General features: G+C 41.6%; 1 protein-coding gene across 1 annotated transcript; it reads right to left on the bottom strand.

Annotated features, from left to right (window-relative positions):
- Nucleotides 1-44: 44 nt before the first annotated feature.
- ATG4A (autophagy related 4A cysteine peptidase) lies at nucleotides 45-12,295 on the bottom strand. Its single transcript, XM_082061596.1, has 13 exons — nucleotides 12,230-12,295; nucleotides 10,662-10,772; nucleotides 9,438-9,509; nucleotides 8,988-9,086; nucleotides 7,619-7,720; nucleotides 7,001-7,073; nucleotides 5,861-5,940; nucleotides 4,842-5,029; nucleotides 4,657-4,735; nucleotides 3,590-3,735; nucleotides 2,918-2,974; nucleotides 1,649-1,760; nucleotides 45-1,324 (listed from the first exon to the last, which is right to left on the bottom strand). Exons 1-13 carry the CDS (start codon nucleotides 12,237-12,239, stop codon nucleotides 1,260-1,262), a joined length of 1,194 nt encoding a protein of 397 aa, XP_081917722.1. The 5' UTR covers nucleotides 12,240-12,295; the 3' UTR covers nucleotides 45-1,259.
- Between the last annotated feature and the right edge of the window lie 143 nt (nucleotides 12,296-12,438).

Raw genomic sequence — 12,438 nt, 5'->3', positions numbered from 1 at the left:
GAACTGCAAGTGACAGGAGACAAGATTCGGTGTTTTTCTATGTTGTCATTTATTGGTGAAGACAAAACTCTGCGATTCGTGTCCGTTACACTATCATGACAAAATGACCATAACAGGGACTGTCTGACAGTACAGAGGAACTTTATAATGGATCCAAAGATCTTTGCCTTTAATGATTCTGAGCTGTTTTTCTTCTGGCTGCTAGAGAGACGCTCTGCTGTAGAAATAAAACTGCACAGGCTGTTCTGATAAACCTGTAGAATTAAGGCACTTTTACCAAAACAGATTTCAAAAGGCAACAGGTCAAAAAAGAACAGTTACATAATTTGCATATGCCTATATATTAAGTTTTAAGATAACCTGGTTTATATTTAGTTCACGCAAACAAATTAACAAAATATAGCAGCATACAACCTATGAGAAGCTTAAGAAATTTATTAGATGCACAAATAAAGTGCTGTAACAGAGAAACCTGTGTAAATCTTTTTTTAAAATAAATAAGGTACAGTTAAACCACCTTTGACTCATTTTAGCTCCAAAAGACAAGTCAGCCTAAGTTTTATTGATCAGAATTTTAAGGTCAAGGTGAAATACATCATAACAATTACAGTGGTTGTGATCTATATCAACTATTTGAGTCTCCTGTTCCTCTTCAGGTTTCCCAGAAACAGGAAGGCTATTGCAAAATGTATACATTAGACATAGTTCCTTTTACAGAAACATTTTTGTAATCAAGTGTGGTTGCTCAAATACATGTTAAAATATTTAACAAGGAAACATTTTTCTTCTGATCCAGTCGATCTTTTAAACAAGACAACATCTGTTTTCTACAATGCAGCCCACAGGAGGGAACAGAAGTAAACATCCTCCGTAACTGAAGACTGTTTTGCTTTAAGAACTGAACTATTGCATTATATGAGAGCAAGAAATATCCATGGGGGGTTATCCCTTTCTCCAAAGATACAGCCCAGTGATAGACTTAGTTTTGCCTTAATCTCAAAGGTCCATTTGTCTCCAGGTAAGACATACATTGAAAACAAGTTCCCTTTAAGGGTCATGGGATTAGATCTTACTGCCTTTCCATCTGGGGAAGCTCTCTGACAACAGAACTGTCACTGCTGGACTTCTGGATGCTACTGGGTTTTTGTGCTCTGTTTTCTGTAATTTCAGGCACTTCGGGGCTAACATGGCTGTTATTTAAGTCAATGCAATAATAGTTGTAATATGTTCAATACTCAGAAGGGTCACCACAGTTTCCTTCATACACTCAGGATTTCAAATTCTTCTTCCAATTCAAATAGCTTGTCTGTAGATTCAATGAGTTCTGGGGAAAAAAAGAAAAAAAGGAATCTAGAGACATGCCTCATTTTGTTTACTTAAAACCACAAACCAAAACCCCCACTTTCCTGGGATGTGTCCTTCAAAGTATTTTGTAAGATGTAAAAAACAAACAAACCACCAACAACATAACACATCTGTGCCAGCAATTGTTACGTGGCCTGTTTGGAGAACTGTCTGATGCTCCATCAGAATCAGGCGTTTAACCCCTGCTGAGTGCTGGGCCCTGAGGGAAGCGCAGTGATTGCCGCTGTGATCAGTGCCCCCAGGGAGGTGCTGCCGCACACCCGCGGTTCCACCCGCACCGCACCTGCTCCCGTGGTCGTCACTTCGGGCTTGGCTGGAGGGACGAAGGGCGGCCAGTGCGGCGGGTGCTTCTGCACCAGCTCGAACATCCGCAGGCTCTGCTGCTTCAGGATCTCCTGGGGAGAGAGAATGCTTTCGTTTTTAAAGGCGCCTCAGAAGAACCTTAGAACACAAAAAATGTCTGCTGAAATAAGAATGTTTGTCATTATGTGTTTCTATCAAAAACCAAAGGCTTTATGCGGACACGCAGTGAAAACCTGGTATTCCAAGTACTTGCCATTATGCATCCCTGCTCCACAGACCTCTGTAATGCTTTCCTAGCTGAAAACACACCTGGAAGACAGATCTCTTGAACAGCCCTACAGGTTATCAGTGTTACAATTAGCTTTGATATCTATATGCTTATAATTTTATTTACACGTAGCAAATGGACGCCAAGAACGTACAGTATTTTTTGCTGTTTAAAATAAGATTACTTGCATGGACCTCTCCGTGTTCAAGTTTTCTGTTGATCAATGGGAACAAAAGACAGTTCTACCAGCTCCAAAAACCCAACAGATTTTGAAGGGTAGGTTTTGATCAGGAGAAACAAGTTGTTATTGAAGCCAAATTCCACTCCCCTTCAGTCAGGTAAGCTATGTTGTATCCTGTATTTCAGTTATTTACAAACCACTTTCTCTAGCCGCCTTCTTTTTTTTTTAGTAAATGCCTTTAAATATTGATGTTACTTCACATTCCTACTTCTGTTGCTTATTATACCAGCTGCACACAGACATGTCCTGAAGTCTTGCAAGCACCTGTCATGTGTCCTGCACTTCAGCAGGAGCTGGAGGGATTCAGCACTTACAGAATCAGATCTTTTGGGGTACCAGGAATTAACAGAATACATAATAATATATTATGTCAAACAAAAAATGATCAGGAAGCAAATAAATCAATAAGTTGCTACAACATGGCAGCTAAAACTTACTTTAACATTTATTTCTCAGTAAATGACTGTTTCAGCCAGTAACACAGTAGTGCTAAAAAGAGGAAAACTTTTGAAGGGTACATGTTTACACTTCTGTTCCAAGTGGCCACGTTTGTGGTTGTCAAAATGCTGAACAAACTCTGCTCAGCAGTTCAGTGGTATTGGCTTTCCCTGACGCATTACTGCAGTCTTCTCTATGGCTCGTTTGATTTTCATGCAGAGAAAGATGTAATGGGAATTTCCATTAAAAAAAAAAAAAGTACACCTTATTGCATACAAAGCAAATAAAGACAGTATTATTACCTTTTGTACAAGACTACACCAGTTATCAAAATCACATTCTTCTTTGCAAAAGAAGCCCTAAGGAAAAAACACATACAGTAGTAATATTAAATAATCACAGTCTGTCAATGCATGAAGGATGCTGCAGGATCTTTACACATTGCTTGAAGCTTTAGAAATGTGTCCTCAATGACAGTCACCCATAACCTAACCAAAGGACACTGGCACTGGATCAGATTTCATTTAATCAACTACCACAGTAACCTTGTGACACCTACTGGATGACTTCTACAACTAATTCCATTCCAAGATTCATAAATTATGATATAAAATGAGTTAAGTAAGTAACTTCTCCAGAACAGCCATTAATATATGGTAGTGATGAAATAAAACAAGGAAACCCGATTCATTTCCTTGCTTCAACTTTCAAAATACTTCTTGCAAAGGTAAATGCTCCTCAGTAAAGAAAAGGAATTGGCTCCCTGGGACACAAAGAGCCAGTTCCCCATTTGACCTGAGATCAGTGGATCCTATGCTGTTAATATGTGAACTGCCACGTGTTAAGTTTCAGGTCATAGAAGACTCTTCTCTGATCTTGGTTCCGCTCAAGGAAAGGTGTTAGTGCCCTTTATCAATGTACAGAGGTCTTGCTTTGAAATAAAGCGCACACGGCTATGATGTCCTGACACCTACTAAAGCTACTGAAGGGTCCAAATTCATGATCTTCATTCTGTGCGGGGCTTGCTGGCAGTGGAAGCTCTCGTCATCAACTGTCCCATTTTCCTCCCAATCTACAAAACTTTGAGTGGTGTGAGGGTCCAAATAGATCAGCTCATTGCCTGTAAGGGTAAAATCCATATGTTGGTAATAAGCAAGAGACTTTAATAAGTATTTATTCCATCCAGAATTGTAAAATAGAAATTAGATTGTCATCACATCCAATATCAAGACATTCTAGCTAGGGAGTCCTCAAGAAAATCAGAAAGTTTGACACAATGGTTTCCCAGAGTATTTAGTATAATTTTCTATTGTGACCTGTTACTGTGGATTGGTTGGTTGGTTTGTTCTACCTTTGTCACATATTTTCCTTTATCTATGTAAGGTCCAGTACATTTTTTTTTAGCCTCAACTGATGTAACCCCAACATTCCACAGATCAAAAAGTACAGGATGATCACAAACTCAATCTGTAATCCCATTAGGCATTCATTCGGAAATTAGAACAAAGAAGTCTGGCTAAAACAGCTCAGATTTTACCCAAGGAAAAACAAAACCTCCAGAAAATTATGGATTGAACTGGGGTGAAATCTGAAACACTGAATCCAGTATTAACTATTGCTTTAATTAATAAAGGAAGGCATGGAAGAAGGTGAAAAAGATACTGCTGTAGAAAAAGTTTGAATTCCGATAATTTAAGGAAATAGTGAAGCAAAATAATAAAATAAGACGCCCTTCATTAGAAAGTATTCATGATTAGGGAAAAAAACAAATCAGTAGTGACATTTGACAGATCAAATACTATCAGCAATTCTTAGGGTGTTTTGCTTGCTTAGATCAGTACTTCTTTTTACATCAAGCTTTGCTGCTGCTTCTCCATTCCTGTGAGGATGATATCACACTGCTCCTTAAGTATTTGAGGTATGTTCCTTCATTTCTTCTACTCTGTTCTCATGCTTAAACTGCTTACTATTGCGCCTTCCCAAAAAATGCCTTTCTCTTCAGATCATATATATATTTGGAATAAGTTTATTTTTTCCTTACCTAAAAATCCTATGAAATAATAAGCATTATTTGGTTTTCCTCCTAATGCTCCCAAGGACTGTGGCATCTTAAAGCATTCCTAAGAGTTCAAAGGGAGAAAAATGACATAGTAGTTGATTGATTTATCGATATGATACCTGAACTTATTTCACAATAACAAATAATTCACTGAAAAAAACCCTTACTTTGAACGCATCAATATATACTGGATTAATGTGATTTATCCCTAGCCGTAGAGGTATAATAAGCAAGAGGGGCTTCCAGGCTGTGCAGAATCCTGCCGCGTTCTTCGTTCGGCCAAGAGCGCTCCTGTGCAGATGTGCGCTGCTGTGCGCCGCGCTGCTGCTCTGGGGGGGGGACCAGCACATTTTCTCTGTGGGAACAAAAACAGAAATGGATGAGCGCACAAAGGAACACGGAGCAGATCTTCCTCTCCATCAGAATTAAGCTACTTTGCCAGACATCTTAATAGAGCTCCTGTTTGAAGGCAAAAGGAGCAGGGCATGGAAACTGTAATTATTTAGAAGAAGTAATTTTAGCAGACAGACAATGTGCTGGCACATCAGGGAGACATGAGATGAATGACCAGGGGGTAAAAATTTGAGACTGAAGTTCCATTTACTACTCGCGTTATTAGTATTTTCAAGCTCTTCCCATAAAATGTCAGGGAAGTGAAGCGGCAGAGATAACAGCATTAGAAACTCTTCAGGGAACGCTTCAACTCCAATGATGCGAACATAAAATAATCAGAAGTAGGGACTAACGTAGAAACAGGCTGTGGTTAAACACCACTGGTAAATCCACCTTTCTTACAACACAAAATCAAGCCTGGCCACTTGTTTCTCTAGAATCTGCCCCTGGTTTCTCCTTTGCCTGACAAAAGCCCATCTCTTCAGCAAACTCTGTATTAAAAACAATTCTCTGCATTTCTACATCCTGCAACTTCATTCCATTTCTGGGGTAGGAGCTCAGATAGCACAGACCAATTCCATCCTCGCTCAAACCGCATGGTATCTAAGTTGGCCGCCAAAAGCTTACATCGCTCTGTGCACCCCAAACCTGAGCCTGCATTTCCTTTATTCCTTTTCTTACCCTGGGAACAAGTAGGGATGGCCCAAAAATATTTTGTTCATATTTAAATACATTCAGGAAATTCACAAGTCAAAAAACAAATATGTAACCAGAGAATTGATGTTTCACTTACTAATGTCTTCAATGACCACTGTGTTGTCCATAGATACATAAACTGCTAATGAATTCCATTCATCAAATAAAGCAAGCTTCCTAGAAAACATTAAGGTAAAAATTAATATAATTAGGACGACGAGCGTAGCTTTTCATTCAGTGCAATTAGATGGTTCTTGAGCAAAAAATTGTGTCTTCAGAAAAACATATTTATTGGACTTTTTTTTAAATCTCCATGTAATAAAAAGATAACTTTGAATATTTAATGTTTAATATATTTAGAAAAATAAATACTGAGTGGCACCAGGAAAAGCACACACACTGTACCATGTGAAAACTCTTTTGTTCTTTCGCCAAATGCAGAGATAGTAACAGCTCAACCACATGATGAAGTTTATTGCTTTTTATTGCATTTAACAGCCTCCGCAATGGGATCCTGCCATTGCGTCTGGCATCGGCTAGAGAGGAAAGAATTCCTGTGCCAGTTTTTGCACATTACTTTTTACTTAAGAAGTTCCACTAAATTCAGTGGAATGATTTCTGTGCACATGTGGACAGCAGACTCAGGGCATTAAAACCTAGATCAGCTCAAGGTTTTTGGCATCCAAAAGGTAGGAGGGAGGCATTATGGCACACAGGTTTCTGTCCAGTTGTGTGAAATCCAAAACTCTGGGGAAGAAAGCTGCACAGGCAGTCAGCTGTATAAAATAAGCCAGAAAAACCTATACATGAGCACTAAAGCCATGAGGAATTTGTAAGTGAGAAGAGCTGGAGGCTATGGCACAATTCAGCTCCTCTCTGTCCCTCCAGAATGTCTGTCTCTCCCAGGGCTGCAAAGAATTGCTGCTGAGCACTCAGGGCCTGCAGTGTGGCCTCCACTTGACATGTGGCATCTCCACCTGCCCCTCAGAAATGCAGCAAAGTGAACTCTTTTACGTGGGCCTTCTAGACTAGGACCTTTCGGCAGATCTTAGTATATTAAAATGTAGAACTCGCCCAATCCCAACTCAGTACCTGCACCAGGGCCTGCACTGTACTTGCAAACACACGCCACACACACCCCTCGTTCTGAGAGAGGGATCGGCCTTTAAATCTCTATCTTGGGCCTCAGCTGCCCCAGGGGCGAATATTCTGAATGAGCCAGTGCAAATGGACTTACTTCAGTACTTGGGCAACTGTGTTTGGTCCAAACCATTCTCCAATGGATTTCCCCTCTCCAACACCCATCTGCGCTGTTTTTATGAGGGAAAACACACACATGCAGAAAAAAAAAAAGACCACAGAGAGTGTGGTCGCAATATATATTAAATAGCATGACCTACTAACATTTTGACACACATTCAAGACCAATTGCAAACTGTGTTTAGCAACAACAATTATTTTCTCAATCTATATTCTTTTCAAATCTTAATGACTGCTAGTTCCTTCACAAAAAGTTTCTAAACTGTAGTGAGAATTACAAATATTAGTGTCCTTCATTACAAATTACAGCAATAAGCTTCATGACTATTTTAATACTATCAACTCTGGTGCCCAAGGCTTACATACTCTATCAAGAGCTAGATTCTAGAATTCAGATGCATTCAGGTCTCAGTGAATAACATTTCTGAATTATTATACTTAGTAACCATTTCTATGCATTTTTATTTATATATAAATGTATACATTGTTTTCATAATCACCTTTTTAAAAGTTTGAATTAACATATTTCAAGTCATAAAGCTTCAACACAGTAGGAATTTCAGTGGGAAAAAGAAAAGTTGATGTGTGTTCTTACCCATTTGGTGGATGGAATAACAGCAATCTTTTCTGTCTAGAAAGCACCGTAAGATTCTGTGATATTCTTCTGGTTGTTCTTTGTGTTTTTCCCATTGCCAATCTTATAGGAAAAAAGTTAGATCGATTAAAAAATAGTAACGTTTCCACTGTGCTGATCAAATTTCTAGATAGTAGAAAGCCATACAATGAGAAGTTAAAAGACTAATGTACAATTCATCTCTAAAATTTGCATTTTGGTTAGAGTTCCTAGAAGTCACAGCTTGCCACTTATTATCAAGGTCTCCCTTATCATCACAGGCTAGATTGTGACAACCGGGAAAATAAAATTAAGATGTCAACTGCAAATATATTCTGAGTGATCACTGCTGAGAATTGGCAGCTATTGCTGTACATGAGCTTCAAGATTATTTAAAACTATACGCTCTGTTTAGATTTTGTTAGATTGCTACATATACATCAGATAATAAGATCTATAGATCAAAGTCAAGCACAGTGCTGGCCTTCTCCCACAGCAAAGTCCAAGATACAGCTTTGCCATGTACGCTCTCGCTTCTCACGTAAGGCGGTTACCTCCCAGTTAGTGACAGAGGCGCGTACACGGGGCTCGTACTATGAACTAGCTACATACTATGAATTCATATTCTAGTTTTCCTCAGATAATTTATTTGCCTACTCCTCCAGTTGAATCTTTGCACCTCTGTTCTGTGCATTCAGTTGCTGAAGCTGACACATCCTTCTGTGGATTCACTTACTCAAGCAGGTAACTCCTCAAACATGCTGCCACAGAAACCGCAGCGCAACAGTGTAAGGATCACAGCCCAACCCTAAGGATTTAATGGATACAGTAGCTACACACAGACCGGACCTGATACCCACCTGGGATCCCGGGATGCGAGGTGTTGATACAGGCTTAACTGCTTGTGTTAATGGGCTCTGCGGGGGGTTTGGAGCTCAGGCTGGTGACGGGCGAGTGGTCTGTGCAGTACTTTGTGTGATGTCTATCACTATGTCACTGCTCACACACTCAACGTGTGCGAGCATGTGTGGCTATGCAAGCAATGAAGAGAAGGGTAAGAACTCACACCCAGGGCAGCAGGTTTTCCCTTGGCCTCAACTTGGGTGTTCCTCAAAAGATTTGTAAAATAACAACAGGATTCTCTATTTGTCCTCCCTCTATTTCTGTTCCACTGCTTAAGGCTGGCATGACTTCACCCCGTCAGACAAGAATAATTCACTAGTAACTTCTATCAGGGCATCAAAAAAAGTTTCATTAATAAATTTAAGTTTTGTGCTTTCACGGAAAATTACAACAAAAATTAAATGGTCCCCAAACGACACAAAAGTCCACTAAAAGTGACAGTACTCACCTCTTCCTAGGTGCCTGCAGATCAGAGCTTGTGCCAGCATCATCTGCCCGCAGCGCAGCATGCATCCCCAGCCGGCGTCCGACGAAGGACCAGTGCCTCCTGTTAGAAAAGGTCATTACAGGCAGGATGGGCTTTAAACTGAGCGCAGCGCCACAGAGAAGATTTCAGAGGTAAAATCTCTAACAACCACGTGTAAAAGGCACCAAGCAAGACCTTTTCGTACCATGTTGCTTGTCTAACTTTACTGCTTGCTCCACAAACATGAAGACCTGATTTTATGTAGGTGCAAGTAAACACATTTTTTAATGGCTTTAATGTTTTGTTTGCTTAAACAGTTAAAATTATGCCCAAAAGGTTCTAATACTGTAAAAGTCATTTTTCAGTTCACAATAACGTCACTAATCCTGCTATCTAATTTATAACAAGGCAAACAGTCTGCAGCGTACTCACCAATGGGTGAAAACTTTCTTCTGTATGTAAACCAGAGACGAGCACTTATATCCAACAATAACTTAGATTTGTCTGGAATATTTTTAAGAGGAGAGAAATTATTAAAACAAACTTCTAAAATTGCGAAATTCTAATTTTCCCTGTACAGTCAATATATAGAGTGCACAGAAGACTCCTGTTGACTTTCACATATATTTTACCCTTAACACTCGAAACATTTTTAGCTGTTTAAACGTGGAGAGCTTTTGTAGACTGCTAATTAAAGTCAACTTACTAAAAATGAAGTAATTATTAGCCAATGAAGTTTTACAAGTTGTTTGGAATGACTGTGCCCAGCTTAAATGAAACAACTATGGAGAACTATGTCCTGAGGAAAGAACTGGTAAAGCAAGTTATGAAAGGTGAAGAAATTCTACATGCAAACCAACATGAAATTATGCATTACCTCCAAAGCCAATACAAGGTCACTTTAAGAAAAGGTTAATAATATTAAATTCAATTAAATGTCTCCCCACACCCCCTTGTTTTTTTAACACAATCACAGAATTCCTAGGAATCTTATTTGCTGCATTTTCTCTGAGCTGTGGCTTTTCAAAGGCCCTTCAGCTGACGAAGGCTGCACGTGGCACCCCGGCTGTGCTGAACGCTGTGCCTGTGCTGGTGGCCGCTGCCTTTGACATGTGACACAGGAGATGCCCTGGTCTTCTCCCCAGGGAGCAAAACTCACTTCTGAAATCTTATTTTTATATGATATATAAACACATCATTCTGCTATGACTTTTAGGTCATATATTTATTTTCATCAAAGTAAAGTACGCACCCTAGATTACTATCATTTTTCTTTTGAAAGATCATTTTAGTTGCAAATAACAGGATGCAGACATCAACCCTCAAGGGAAATACTAATACTGAACATTGCCCAGAAGTTACTTATTTATCTATTTCTAAGGCATTTGCTCTTGAGAAGTGACTAGCTTCATACCTGACTAGCCTCTCCTACATTTATGATTTCCTTACATAAATTATAGTAGAAAGTATATTGATAAACTTCTCGTTTCATTTTACGATGAATACCGCTGCTCGTGGTTGGTTTCTTGTTGATGGAGAAAAATAAACTGCTCTCATGAGACATTTAGAGTAAACAAAGAAATCAGCAGCTGCTGTTGCATGTGGATCCACGAGTACTCTACGGATGTGACGGGTGAATTTCCATTCTAACGATACCTGTGTTTAGGTGGTGTTGCCTTCCTAGAATCCACACTGGCTCATCAGTTTCTGGAAATTCTTCTAAGTAGTCTGACAAAATAGTGATCTGGTTTTCATACCTAGACAAAACTGAAGAAGAATACACAAAATTCAAACTCCATTTTGGCCCTCTGTTCTTTTATGCACAACTTTGAGTTCTCAGACTGAACTAGCTGTAGCAAGTGTTTGGATCTTCTGAGCGGTGCTGCCAGCTGCATTTGCTCTTTTCCTTTAACAAGCTGCTCTGCCACTGAAACATCCACTGTCCTGGCTGGGTTTTATTCTGATCGTCAGCGAGTGCTGAGAGAATAACACGGCTGACACCGTGATTATAAGCAGTCGACCGAAGCCAGCGGCAGAAGTTCAGGATGGCTGCAGTAAGATTTGATTCAGGGAAATGAGGAAAGGGAAAAACAATTTAGGTATGACAGCATATGTGCCCACGTTCGATCTTAAACACACAAATACTGCTGCCCACAGAAATTACGTCCTTGTGCTTAATGGGGAGCATGTAAGAAGTGTTAGCAAGAGTGGGTTTTACTTTCCTAACTGGAGATTTGAAACACTTCAGGAAAAGAGATGTATTAATGTCATTATTCAACATTAGATCTATTTAGTGCAAAGAAGAAATTAAAATTAATATTAAAGAAGACCAATCAATTTTTAGATAATTAAAGCAGGGCTTGTTGGAAAAGGAAAACAGACCTTCAAGTGTAACAATAAATAATTTTCTTTTTTTACCAATCTTAAGGCATATACTGCTCAAAAATCAGAATCTGAAGGTGAAAGCAAACACAATTATATTTTACTCTTCAAGTCAAGTCCATATATATACAGTATAAATATACAGGTAAATACACAAAACCACTCAATGTAAAAACATACATTATAGCAATGAGAAGCGACACGGAGCTGCAGCCCGCGCTGAGGGAGCAGCAGGGCCGCAGCGCTGGTGTCACAGCCGCCCTCCTGCACACCGCGCGGGCAGCTGTCAATAAACACGGTGACCTTGTTTCTTCAGCCTGCCTGCAAAGACCCTCTGACACCGTGCTCTGCTTTCCGTCAGAAGCTCATCACCCACTGCACTAACACAGTCAACAGTTTCTTTTTGAGTCCGAAGACCCACTAGACTCTCAGCCCTGGAGACCCGAGGGGCGAGAGCCGCGCTGCCCGGGGACAGCTCGGAGCCCCGGGAGGCACCGCGGGGCTCTCCCGCGTCTGTCGTGCCGCCCCCCGGCTCTCCCAGGGCTGCAGCCCGGCACAGCGCTGCCCGGGGCCTCCCGCCGCGCCCAGGCCGCCCCGAGTCCCTCCGGCCCGACCCCCGCGACAGGCCGCGGGGCCCCGGCTCTCCCCTCACGACGGAAACCCCCGACCCCCCGCTTCGCCCCTCAGCCCGCGGGGCCTCCAGCTGACGGCCCCAGAGGCGGGCGGAACGCCGGCCTGGCCCCTCGCCAGCGCCTCGGCCCCGCCAGCCGCCGCCCCAGCGGCCGAACCCGCCCCTCACTCGCCCCCCGCTCCTTCCGCGGCCCCGCGCCGCCGCCCCTCACCAGCCTCCATCCTCCCGCTGTCACCATCCTCCTCCTCGCCCCGACACGGAGGCACAACACGGCCCGGCGCAGGGCGCCCCGGGAACTGTAGTCCCGCCGGCCGGCGGCAGCGTGCGGGCCCCTGCCCGCGGGACTACAAATCCCAGCAGCCCCCGCGGCCGAGGGGTGAGGTGAACAGGCCAGTGAGTGCGATTGGCTGGGCCCCCGCT

The sequence above is a fragment of the Streptopelia decaocto genome (assembly GCF_964273445.1).
Source record: "Streptopelia decaocto genome assembly, chromosome: 10".
Classification (NCBI taxonomy): domain Eukaryota; kingdom Metazoa; phylum Chordata; class Aves; order Columbiformes; family Columbidae; genus Streptopelia; species Streptopelia decaocto.
The sequence above is the reverse complement of the archived record's forward strand: the minus strand, read 5'-3'. Positions and strand labels throughout refer to the sequence as shown.

Coding starts and splice junctions, on each gene's coding strand:
- ATG4A (XM_082061596.1), bottom strand. Junction 7,721..8,987: donor CTGCAGGCACCTAGGAAGAG/GTGAGTACTGTC, acceptor TTTTCCTATAAG/ATTGGCAATGGGAAAAACAC. Junction 1,761..2,917: donor GGTGTAGTCTTGTACAAAAG/GTAATAATACTG, acceptor CTCTCTCCCCAG/GAGATCCTGAAGCAGCAGAG.